This window comes from Hibiscus syriacus, unplaced genomic scaffold, assembly GCF_006381635.1.
Source record: "Hibiscus syriacus cultivar Baekdansim isolate YM2019G1 unplaced genomic scaffold, ASM638163v2 tig00110557_pilon, whole genome shotgun sequence".
In the NCBI taxonomy this organism is placed as follows: domain Eukaryota; kingdom Viridiplantae; phylum Streptophyta; class Magnoliopsida; order Malvales; family Malvaceae; genus Hibiscus; species Hibiscus syriacus.
This window is the reverse complement of record NW_024062780.1, coordinates 408,091-420,821: the sequence shown is the minus strand read 5'-3', so window position 1 is coordinate 420,821 and position 12,731 is coordinate 408,091. Positions and strand designations below refer to the sequence as shown.

At 33.8% G+C, this 12,731-nt stretch overlaps 1 protein-coding gene across 1 annotated transcript; it reads left to right on the top strand.

The window, feature by feature from the left end:
• The first annotated feature begins 2,479 nt into the window (after positions 1-2,479).
• Positions 2,480-10,900, top strand: LOC120131957 (indole-3-acetaldehyde oxidase-like). Its single transcript, XM_039148816.1, has 10 exons — positions 2,480-2,675; positions 5,692-7,395; positions 7,515-7,768; positions 7,905-8,114; positions 8,267-8,485; positions 8,678-9,643; positions 9,820-9,915; positions 10,077-10,175; positions 10,375-10,564; positions 10,647-10,900. The coding sequence occupies exons 1-10, from the start codon at positions 2,510-2,512 to the stop codon at positions 10,874-10,876; spliced, it is 4,134 nt and encodes a 1,377-aa protein (XP_039004747.1). The 5' UTR covers positions 2,480-2,509; the 3' UTR covers positions 10,877-10,900.
• Positions 10,901-12,731: the final 1,831 nt, after the last annotated feature.

The following is a 12,731-nucleotide window of genomic DNA, read 5'->3' as shown; positions in this document are numbered from 1 at the left end:
AAAATAGGTCATCTAAGTTAGTAGTATATAATATAATGTTTAATAATAATAATGATAAAGACACAAGATTTTTAAAAAAAATAATATAATAATGAATAAAAAATGAAAATAATAAAAAATAATATATATATATATATATATATATATATATATATATATAAAGTTATAAGATATATTACGTAAATAAAGAAATAATCAAATAAAAATAATTAAGAATATATATATATTAATAATAGGTATATAAATAAACTATTAAAAGTATAAAAAATATATAACTAAATAAAGATAATTACAATATATATAGTAATAATAGACTTATAAGTAAAATATTAAAGATATATATATATATAATAATAAAATATAGTAAAAAAATCAAATGAAAATAATTTAAAATATATATATATATATATATATATATACGTATAATAATAACATGAATAATAAAAATAAATGAATAAAATATCTATATAATAAATAAAGGGTCTAATATAGATTTTTAAAAAGCTATTCCCCTCCTTTATTCGAAAATCAAATTGGTTTTTCAAAATAAGCCTCGGGGAAGCTTAGATCTAAGAGAAAAGATCTCGGTTCCCTTTTGTTCATCGGCCTTTTCAAAGTAAAAACGGAAGAGAAGAAGTGAAACAAGCCACATGCAAGCGAGAATCGAAACAATATAGGTAAAAATACATCTTTTATTTCTCTGTTGAAAATTACAAGCGAATCTTTAGGGCTTATTGCATATTTGCTTTGGGTATTTTTTGTGTGTGCGTAATCCCGTATGATAATCGTATCTTACAAATGGAAATGATTACATGTATTTATAGTGGAAAAAAAACTAATAAACAATAGAATCCTAATGCAACTAGACTCCTTGCTCGGTTGTTACACCTTTGTTGGTGTGGTTGTTGCTTTAAAAGATATGGTGGTGGAAGAGTCATCTTAAGAGATGAACTCTTGCTAATTCTATTTTTTAAGAAAATTGGTGTCTACATATACATGACCTAATTTTTAATTTTCTTTAATTTTTTTTAAAATAAATTTAAAAAATCTTATTTTTTTCTTATTTTTTCAGAAAATACATCAAAACTTATAAAGTCTCACGCAGCCCCCACGAATCGGCGAGCCGTTTGCCGTCATCACTGTCGACTCGCTCACCCGTCGGCCACCATCACCCACCCATCTAATGGCCCCCACCAACGTTTTTCGTGGATTTGCAAAATGCAATCTGCAATTGCATATTGCAAACTGATTAGCAGCCTCCATCACCCGACGGATTCACGCAACGAAAATAGCAACACCACCGACGAGATATGATATTATAATCTAATTAGTATTTAAGAATTTGGATATTGAAATTTAGGGTTTTGATTTATGAACTTCGGGATTTGGACTACGATATGGGAATGTCCGACAATAAGTGGGTAGGCGGTCGACTGTAGTAACAAAAGCAGAGGCCGACTGGTGGTGAGTTGATGCTTTGGTATGGACGGTTTTGAGATTTGAGAATTAGATTTTTTTATGAATTATGGGGTATTTTCTATAAAATAATAAAAAAATTATTTAAAAAATAAAAGTTTAAAATTATCAAAAGGGCACATGTCATTTAATGATATTTTTTAACTTCTAAGATCAAAGTATCTAAAACTAAAATAGTAATATTTATAATATTAGATACCTAAATGAATAGGAGAAAAAATTAGATATTATTTTTGTAAAGTAAGTATATTTTTTTCTAATTAAGCCTAAAACTATTTTATAAACGATTTTTTTATTTGTTTTTAGTTTTACTTGTCAAATTATTACTCACCAAACATGACTTTCGGTATTTTCCACAACCTCAGTAGTTGAGCTTGACTTTTCCTCTATGTTAAGCCATTGCGTCATCTAGCATCAAGGAATACTACCTTATGTCCAATTATTTGATTATAATTATATATTATTAATGTCATCAATTACTAATATTTTTTTATCATAATTATGTTATTTTAAAACTAATGGTATTTTATAGAAAATGTATTTTTCTTGCAAAAACAAAAGAAATAAAGGTTATTTTTAAAGAAGTGGTTTAGGTTATTTTATTTAAAAATAGTACAATATTATAAAAGTAAGTTTAAATAAAACTTATAATGATATGTATTTTCATATTATAATATTTTTAAATAGTCTAGAATAATTTTAAAAAATAATATTTACTTAAAATATTTATTAACCATTAATAATGCACGTACTGTTCATAGATTTTGAACATATTGCTTTAGGAAAGAATAAAATTTTCTCCGAGATCGCTAAATTAGTTGTTTATATTATAAGAAATTTGATTCCTTCGTACAGTTCCCCCTCGTTACTTTAGAGAGAGAATGCGTAAGAGGCTACGCATATTATTGGAGAATTGACATCATCCCCGAGCGGCGGAGGCTGCTATTTTATTTTTATAAATACTTTATTGATTACTTACATTGTCTTAGTAGTTGGAGAATCCAATCACAGAAGCACTGTCTTCTTGAGAGAAATGGGGGAGGTAGCTTCGGAAGAAACAAGAAAGCAGAGCTTGGTTTTCGCCGTTAATGGAGTAAAGTTCGAGCTCTCCGAGTCCGATATCGATCCTTCCACTACTTTGCTCGAGTTCTTGCGTTCTCAAACTCCCTTCAAGAGCGTCAAGCTCGGCTGCGGTGAAGGTAATTCATTTGATTTTCTTGAACTCTTTTACATTGATTGCTACTGTTTTTATAGGATTCAAATCTCTGGAATCTACCGTACATAGTTTAAAGAGTGTCAAGTTCTTATTAACTATACGAACCAAACACAGAGCCTCCTATTTACAGAGTCTAATCTATTGGTGGACCTTCTACTAAGCTTAATTTTCACTAATTCACGGATATAATATCCAAGATCTCCCCTTTATCCCTTTTTACACCCCTGATAATCTATAGTTCCTTCCTCCCAAACATAGTATATGTGAGTCCCCAAACTATCTTATGGATACAAGTGATCAGAGATTTACCCTTAAGATAGTAAACCGCTCAGTCTAGCTCCCTCTCCAAGCACATCACTCCTCTAGACAAATTACACCAGTCAAGGATCACACTCCAGATGTCCCCTGAAAACAAGCATTCGAAAAACAAGTGCTCCTTGTTCTCTTGTTCACAACCACAAATATCACAGAGACTCTCCAACTCAAACCTCAAACAAGAGTCTGTCTTTTGTAGGTTACATGTCCAATATAGCCATCCAACAAACAATTGCATGCTTTGGCACATGAAGGAGAAACCATATAAGTTTATGCAAAGAGACCTGTACTCCCTCGCATTTGATAGAGGACCAAACCCATCTAATGGTAATGGTTCTTAGTAGGCCTGTAAATGAACTGAACGTTCAGCGAACTGTTCATGAGCCGTGCGGCGGGAAGTTCGTTTATGTTCGTTTATTTATTAAATGAACGAACATGAACAAGATTTTGCCTTCGTCTAATTAAATAAACGAACACGAACAAAGGGTTCGTTCGTGAACGTTCGATTATATGTTCGTTTATGTTCGTTCATTTATGTTCATTCATTTATGTTCGAACAGATGACAAGTTGAATATGTTACGAAGATTATTAAAGTTGTTTGTATTTCAAGAAGATTGTTTTGTTGAACAAATTAACTTTAAGACTTTATTATGTTCATATAGCTTATTTATGATTTATGTATTTTTTTTTTCATATTCGAACAAAGTAACTCTAAAGTTGTAGGTTATATTAAAGAATTTTAAGTTGTTATTCTTGTTGTTTACTTTTTTTACATTCGTTTGTTGTGTTCGAATAAGTTTGTTTTTTGTGTTTGTGTTGTTCGTTTATGTTCATTTAATATGTTCGTTCGTTTGTGTTCGTTTATATTCGTTTATCATTTAAATGAACGAACATGAACAATCTATATTCCTTAATGAACGGACATTAACAAATTTTTTTATTCATTTATGTTCGTGTTCGTTTATGTTCGTTTATTTATTAAATGAACGAACATAAACATACATCCGTTCGTGTGCGTTCAGTTCGTTTACAGGCCTAGTTCTTAGATCAGCTAGATTATTTATACATTTAATTAAGTCTTTAAAATTTAAAATTAATTAATATGATTCTTTAATCGATAAAGTTTATTATTAATCGTTAAAGTACTGATACGATGATCCATACTTGTTAATATATTATTTCACGTGTAAACGTTAACGTTTTAAAGAAATTTAATTATTTTTTTAAATTAAGAAAATAACTTTTCTATAAAATTTGATAATTTATTTCAAGATTTTTATATGAATTTTTTATTACTACTAAGGTGTTATAATTCTATAACGGGAGTAAATTTTCTTTTTCTAAATTTAAAAGTTATATATGTAAGTGAAAATGATATCGTAAAATAAAAAAATAATAAAAATATTAGAATAATACGATTATTATATTATAGTGATCCACTATTTTATAAATTTTATTTGAATTAGTATAATTTAAAATAGATGTTGTCTCTTAATATTAACACACTACTTTTGAATTCGTTTATTTGAACAAGGGAATTAGTACTCTGTTAGCATTGTTTTTTTTAAATAATTATTGGATTATTTTGCAAGTTTGAGATGGGTACCTTAATTATGCTTGATATATTCATATCATATATAAAAAAAATAAAGAAATATATATTTATATCATATATATGATTATAAAAAGTTATTTAAATTAAAATCTAAGGTAAATTATGCGTTTAATATTTTTTATTAATTATAAGTTTAATACTTAAACTATAAATTTAGTTCGTTTTAATACCTAAACTTTTATTTTTTTAAACCATACTTAAAGTTTTGTTTTTATTTCATTTTAGAACTTCATTGTTAAAAGCTTTATTTTTTGTTTCATTTTAGTACACCAATTCAAAATTAACGTAAGTTTTGATTTTTTTTTAAAGTTGAGGTACAAAAATTAGATCAAAACTGATGGTTTAGCTACTAAAAATGTTAAGTTTTTTAACGGTGTGGTACTAAAATGAAATGAAAACTAAACGTTGGGCATAGTTTTGAAAGAAAATTTAGGTATTAAAATAGACCAAAACTGGTAGTTTGGGTACTAAATACTTAGTTTATCCTAAAATCAATTGATATCATAACAATATAAATATTTACAATTAAATTTAAATTGAAACTCGAGAAACTCAACTCAATTATTTTTAAAGTAAAGTGAGTTATAAAATAGAATTTATCAACTCAACTAACTCAATTTTTTTTTGACTCGATTTAATCGAATGCCCATCCAAAAAATGATTTATAAACTCATTAAAAACACTTAACAACTCATCCTATAAATTTAATGAATTCATCGAGTCTATCCCACGTGACCATTTGACTATATGCCATGAATTGAGCATTTAGTAGTTAATTTTATACATTTGGTGATTTTATCAAATTCATCTTAGTAATACTAATCAAAATTTGAGTTTAATTTGGAGGTTAATGTAACATTCTTATATTATATCATCTCATCATTTAAAAATTTAAAAAATATTTTTTTAAAATATAAAATGTTATATATATATATATTTAAATAAGTTTATTTAATGTACTGAAGTTTAGATTAATGGATATGTTTGTTTATGTCACCATCTGTTTGTATCCATCAGTGTTAAATTATATTCAATTGTTGGCCCCTTTTTTTCTCTCCTGTGTAACAGGCGGATGTGGCGCCTGCATTGTCCTACTGTCCAAGTATGATCCGGTGCTCGACCAGGTCGAGGATTCGACTGTCAGTTCATGCCTCACACTACTTTGCGGTCTAAATGGATGCTCAATTACGACAGCTGAGGGAATTGGGAATAGCAAGGATGGCTTCCACCCTATTCAGGAAAGATTCGCCGGATTCCATGCTTCTCAATGTGGTTTTTGTACTCCCGGAATGTGTGTTTCCGTTTTTTCAGCTCTTGTCAATGCTGAAAAGAGTAAAAGATCCGAACCCCGTCCCGGATTTTCCAAGCTGACAGTTACTGAAGCAGAAAAGGCCATTGCAGGCAACCTTTGTCGATGTACCGGTTATCGCCCTATTGCTGATGCTTGTAAAAGTTTTGCTGCTGATGTTGATATGGAAGACTTGGGATATAATTCTTTCTGGAAAAAAGGAGAAAGTGATGAAGAGAAGATGAGTAGATTACCCGCTTACGATCGTAATTCGTCGAGTCCCAAGTTTCCGGAGTTTCTCAAGATGGAAATCAAGGCAGGTGCAGATCTGGCTGCTAAAGGATATCATTGGTATAGTCCTACTAGTATTGAGAAACTTCAAAGCATATTGCAAAAGAATGAGACTGAAAATGAAACCCCAATGAAGATTGTTGTTGGTAACACAGGAATGGGATATTACAAGGAACTAGAACACTATGATAACTATGTTGATTTAAAGCATATTCCTGAGCTCTCCATCATCGTGAAAGACCAGACAGGGATTGAAATAGGAGCAGCTGTGACTATTTCGAAGGCCATCGAAGTGCTCAAGCAAGAAAACGTCGGCGGTTTTCCCCTAGAAAGTAAAACTGTGTTTAAGAAAATTGCTGACCATATGGAGAAGATAGCATCAGGGTTCGTAAGGAATTCGGGTAGTGTGGGAGGAAACTTGATGATGGCTCAAAGGAAACAGTTTCCATCAGATATTGCTACCATACTACTTCCTGTGGATGCAATAGTGAATATAATGATAGGTCAGAAATTTGAAAAGCTTACACTTGAAGAGTTCCTTGGAGGGCCTCCTTTGGAATCACGAGCCATTCTCTTAAGCATTAAGATTCCGAGCAGGGAGTTAACAAAGGATATTTCATCTGAAACTGATACTAAGTTCCTATTCGAAACTTATCGTGCTGCACCACGTCCTCTTGGAAATGCACTGCCCTATTTGAATGCTGCTTTCTTGGCTGAAGTTTCACTTTCTAGAAATTCTACTGGTGCTACCTTAAATACATGTCGGTTATCTTTCGGTGCTTATGCGTCCAAGCATCCCATTAGAGCGAGGAACGTTGAGGAACTTCTGATTGGAAAGGTTCTAAGTGTTGGTCTCCTGTATGAGGCTATTAAATTACTTGAAACCACAGTAATACCAAAAGATGGCATCTCTCATGCTGCTTACAAGTCAAGTTTGGCTGTTGGGTTTCTCTTTGAGTTCCTGAGCCCATTAGTTAACACCCCTGATCAAATTTCAGATGGTTTGTGCAATGGAGATAATAGTTCTATGTTAAAGGACTATAATTCCAAAATAAAAGAGAACAGTGACGGGTTAAATGGAACCAAATTTCAAACATTGTTGTCTTCTTCAAAGCAGAACATTCAGTCCGGTCACGATTACCCTCCAGTTGGAAAGCCAGTTACCAAAGTCGGAGCCACCATCCAAGCTTCTGGTTTGTCATATCTTACTCACTTTCTCATAGCCTTATAGCCATTATTAAAGTGCTAAAAATTTTTAATTTTAGTTTTGTCTATACAACCAAACTGCATTCTCACTCAGATAACCATGTAGGTGAGGCTGTTTTCGTGGATGACATTCCGGCTCCGCAAAATTGCCTGTATGGAGCATTTATTTATAGCACAGAGCCACTAGCACGGATAAAGAGCATATCATTTAAGCCCAGATCACCACCGGTCGGAGTCACTGCACTTATTTCTGTCAAAGATATTCCAGGGAAGAATTTAGGTTGTACATCCATATTTGGTGAAGATCCTCTATATGCAGATGAGTTTGCTCAATTTGCAGGAGATCGGATTGCCTTAGTGGTAAACCATTGATTTCATTATTGTTGGTGTAGTGCAATGCTAATTATTTTTTGCCATATAGGCTTTTAATGCGTAATCCCATTACAAGAATGGCATTTTCACTTTTAAGAACTTATCATTGAAACGATTCCTTCAGGTTGCAGATACACAGAAAAATGCGGACCTGGCAGCAAACCTTGCAATGATTGATTATGACAAGGAGAATCTAAATCCACCAATATTATCTGTTGAAGAGGCTGTCGAGAGAGGCAGCTTTTTTCAGTTCCCTCCTTTCTTTGACCCTGAACAGGTTGGTGATTTTTCGAAAGGAATGGCTGAAGCAGATTGCCAAATTCTCTCCGCCGAGGTAACTTTAGGACTTCATTACTAATTATGCTTCCTCTTTCAATATAATCTGGATTCTGCATCGTTTTTCTTATACATGATGATGCTACCGATTACACAGACTGATCACTTTACAGAGTCACTAAATATTTCTTTTTGAATTGTTTCATGTAGATCAAACTTGGGTCACAATACCATTTCTATATGGAGACAAACACTGCTCTTGCTGTGCCGGATGAAGATAGCAACATGGTGGTGTACAGTTCCACTCAAATCCCTGAAATTACACAAGAAACAATAGCTCAATGTCTCGGTCTTCCTGCGAATAACATTCGTGTGATTACAAGAAGGCTTGGAGGAAGTTTCGGTGGAAAGTTCTTGAAAGCAGCCTCTGTGAGTATCATTTACTATCTTTAAAATTCATTAGTCCTCCTTTACCGGCTAAAAAGCCTTTCATATTTTCTTTAATGAAACTCTTTAAGCTTTTGATTAACATCTCTTTTTTATGGTTTATATAATTTATAGTTACCATATCTGATCTCTGGTCTATTATATGTATCTTTGAAATTTTATGCCTTCATATAGGTTGCTACAGCCTGTGCAGTTGCAGCTTACAAATTACAGCGTCCGGTTCGGACATATGTGAATCGCAAGGCTGATATGATAATGGCAGGAGGAAGGCATCCGATGAAAATAACATACACTGTAGGTTTCAAAGATAGTGGGAAGATTACAGCCCTTAAACTCGATGTATTAGTTGATGCGGGGGCATTTCCAGATGCGAGTATAGTTATTCCAGGTACCATAGTTGGGTCACTCAAAAAATATGACTGGGGCGCTTTGAATTTTGATATAAAAATATGCAAAACAAATCTACCTAACAGAACTACAATGAGGGCCCCTGGTGAGCTTCAGGCAGCTTTCATTGCCGAAACCATAATCGAACATGTAGCATCCACTCTTTCTGTTGAAGTTGACACCGTCCGAAGTATCAATCTCCATACATATAACAGCCTCCAATTCTTTTACAAGAGTGCTGCAGGTGAACCGATGGAGTATACTTTACCAGCAATATGGGATAAGTTGGCCACATCTTCAAGCTTTTACCAGAGGACTGAAATGATACAGGATTTCAACAGATCTAGTAAATGGAGGAAACGAGGGATTTCACGTGTGCCGGTGTTGCAAGAAGTGAGTTTGAAGACAGCCCCTGGGAAAGTAAGCATCTTAAGAGATGGATCCATTGTTGTTGAAGTTGGAGGGATTGATATGGGTCAGGGTCTATGGACAAAAGTGAAACAAGTGGCTGCATATGGTCTTGGTTTGATCAAACGTGGTGGCACTGAAGAGCTTTTGGAGAAAGTAAGAGTCATTCAATCCGATACTTTGAGTTTGATTCAAGGGGGTATCACTGGTGGCAGCACCACATCGGAATCGAGCTGTGAAGCAGTTAGACTTTGCTGCAACATCTTGGTTGAGAGACTTACTTCCCTTAAGGAAAAGTTGATGGAACAAATGGGAACTCTTGAATGGGAGACATTGATTCTTCAGGTATGAACTGAGAATTCATTTCTTTTTCCACTCTCTGGATGAAATCTTCTCTCCAGTTGAACCAATCATCGAGCGGGAAACCGGAGCCCCTACAGCTTCAATTCTCTGTCCGATTTTTAGAATACTACCTATGGTAACCATTTTGTTTCACCATTTTCTTCTAACATGCAATGCAGGCATATCAAACTTCTGTGAACTTATCTGCAAGTACACTTTTTATACCCGAGCCTGCTTCTATGAATTACCTAAACTATGGTGCAGCTGTGAGTGAGGCAAGTACACCTTTTATACCCGAGTCTGCTTCTCTGAACTCATATCATATGAGTATTCTTATCCGAAACTCGCAATTTGACATGAACCATATTCATCTTCTGCATAACAGAGTGTACTAATTGACTTCATATTTACTAATGTTGAAGATGTGGCACTGCAGGTTGAAGTAAACCTTTTAACTGGGGAAACCACAATTTTGCGCTCAGATATCATTTATGACTGTGGCCAAAGTTTGAATCCTGCGGTGGATTTAGGGCAGGTTAGCCTGTGTTTACAGTCTGAACTTTTCTATTTGGTTTCCGTATTTAATCTTTAACATATTTAGACATCATACAATATGATACAGACTCTAAATATATGAAAATTAACGAAGAAGGAAAATTGAACATATTCATATCGAACACGTACTTAGTACTCAGCCAAGTTGGATTAACATAGGAAACAAACGTGTTTTGCAGATCGAAGGAGCTTATGTTCAAGGAATTGGATTCTTTATGTTTGAAGAATATCCCACAAACTCGAATGGATTAGTGACCGCAAATGGAACATGGAGTTATAAAGTCCCTACACTGGACACCATTCCCAAACAATTCAATGTCGAAATCCTCAACAGCAGACATCTCCAGAAACATGTGCTTTCTTCAAAAGGCAAGCTTTTAAAATTCCCGTCAAAGTTACATCTTTTTAAAACTTTGGTAATCAACAACATTCGTTGATTCTTGTTCTGCAGCATCCGGTGAGCCTCCGTTACTTCTGGCGGTTTCGGTTCACTGTGCTACAAGGGCAGCCATAGTTGAAGCCAGAAAGCAACTTGGTTTTTGGAATGGCTGGAATGGCGTAGACGACTCGAATTCAACAGCATTCCAGTTGGAGGTTCCGGCCATCATGCCGGTTGTGAAAGAGCGGTGCGGGCTTGACAGCGTCGAGAAGTTCTTGCAATGGACAATGGGCACAAAGTGAGGCAATGCTACTGGCTGCTTGCTTCAACTTTAGCTTCTTTGTGTATGCATTTCCACTAGTTATGTTGAAGAGAAGACATGAAAGTACTTTTGAAATAAGAATAACTATTCTAATATTATTTTCTAAAATTTGTATTTTTCTCTTCTAAATAAAGATTTAGATAATCAAATATATAAAATAATATCTATTGCAATTTATCGAATTTTTTTTAGTTGAAATATTCTCAAATCATTTAAAACATTTCTCTTATAAATTTGCCAAATTCTTAAACAGACTCCTATAGAATTTTTTTAGCGATCTATAGACTATCCCAGGTTGATTTTCTCTTTATTTTCCCTTTTTCTTTTAGTACTATTTTCTTTGCTGAGTATATAATACGTTGCATCTTAAATTTCTGTTTTTGATTCTTTTAGCTTTGAGTATAATTCACCGAACATAAACTTAATTTTTATTTTTCTTCTTGTAATTTGTCTTTTTTACCTGCAGGAATCGATTTGAACAATTAAAACATGGCAAAAACTTCAGTCCCTTTAGTGGGATTTCTTCTTTTCACTGTTCTCAACATTTCATTCTTTGTTTGCCATATTCCCAACTCTTGTAAGACTACTTTACATTCATTTTCTGCAATATGCAGATCATGAGCTCGTATTTCGTGCGTTTTACGATTCATTTTTCATTGTTCGACGTCACTCTTCAATTTAGAGACTTTTTTACCAACTCTTATGTAGTATTGTCTAAACCAACACTTTGAAATATTTGACTGATTCTTTGAAAACCATCTTTGGGCTTCATATTTCAACTGATGCTTTTGTCCTTGGAGTCTCTAGACTTCACCTCGATTAGACGTTCTACAACTGAACCCGATTGACTATCCTTCTTGAATTCTAATACTTCATGCTCTAGCAGGCAATAAATTCGACGCTTAAAGGAAGCACATGTATCGATATAATGTCAGCTCCTGCGTGATATTTATATTTATAGTTGACATTGAAATCATACCATTCGTATGGAGATTGCAAAGGCTTCACGTATTGCGGGGTCACTTCTCGTGCTTCTAACAACTTATTGTATAAATCTGCATACGTGATAGGAGCGAGATCAAAATCAGGATCACTACTTCTTAACTTCCGGTCATCAATGAAATGAGTCTTTATTGAGCGAACATTAGTTTTCGCAACTGGCTTATAAAGTTGAACCGTTGTAGTTGGGTTCATGTTATCCTTTATTTTCATATTCCCATGTACTTTGGTGGCGTCTGGACCTTTAGGGAACATGAATTTGCCTCGTTTGAAACTCAACAATCCTGCGTGAATAAGGCCTCTAACTTTACTTTTCAAGGCATCACAATCTTCTGTTGTATGTCCCGGTCTCCCAATATGATAACCACATATGGCATTGGAATCATATCCCTTTGGATATGGAGGCTCCTTCAATTTAGACTGGGCAGTTTACTATCTTAAGGGTAAATCTCTGGTCACTTTTATCCTTAAGTTAGCTTGGGGACTCAAATATACTATGTTTGGGAGGAAAAGAACTTTAGATTATCGGGGGTGTAAAAAGGGATAGAGGGGAGATTTTGGATATTATTCGTGAATTAGTGAAAATTAAGCTTAGGAGAAGGTCCACCAACAGATTAGACTCGGTAAATAGGAGGCTAATAGATTAGACTCAGTAAATAGGAGGCTCTGTGTGGAGTGGGACATTTCTTAGAGGATGTTTTGAGGTTGCTTGGTTTGTTTTGTTAGTGTCCTTTTATTTGTGGACACACTGTGGATGTAGCAGGTTCTTGTTCCTCGGATAGTATAACACAGTTCATCCAAGAACAGATAGTTTAAATATCCTGATATCATCAACA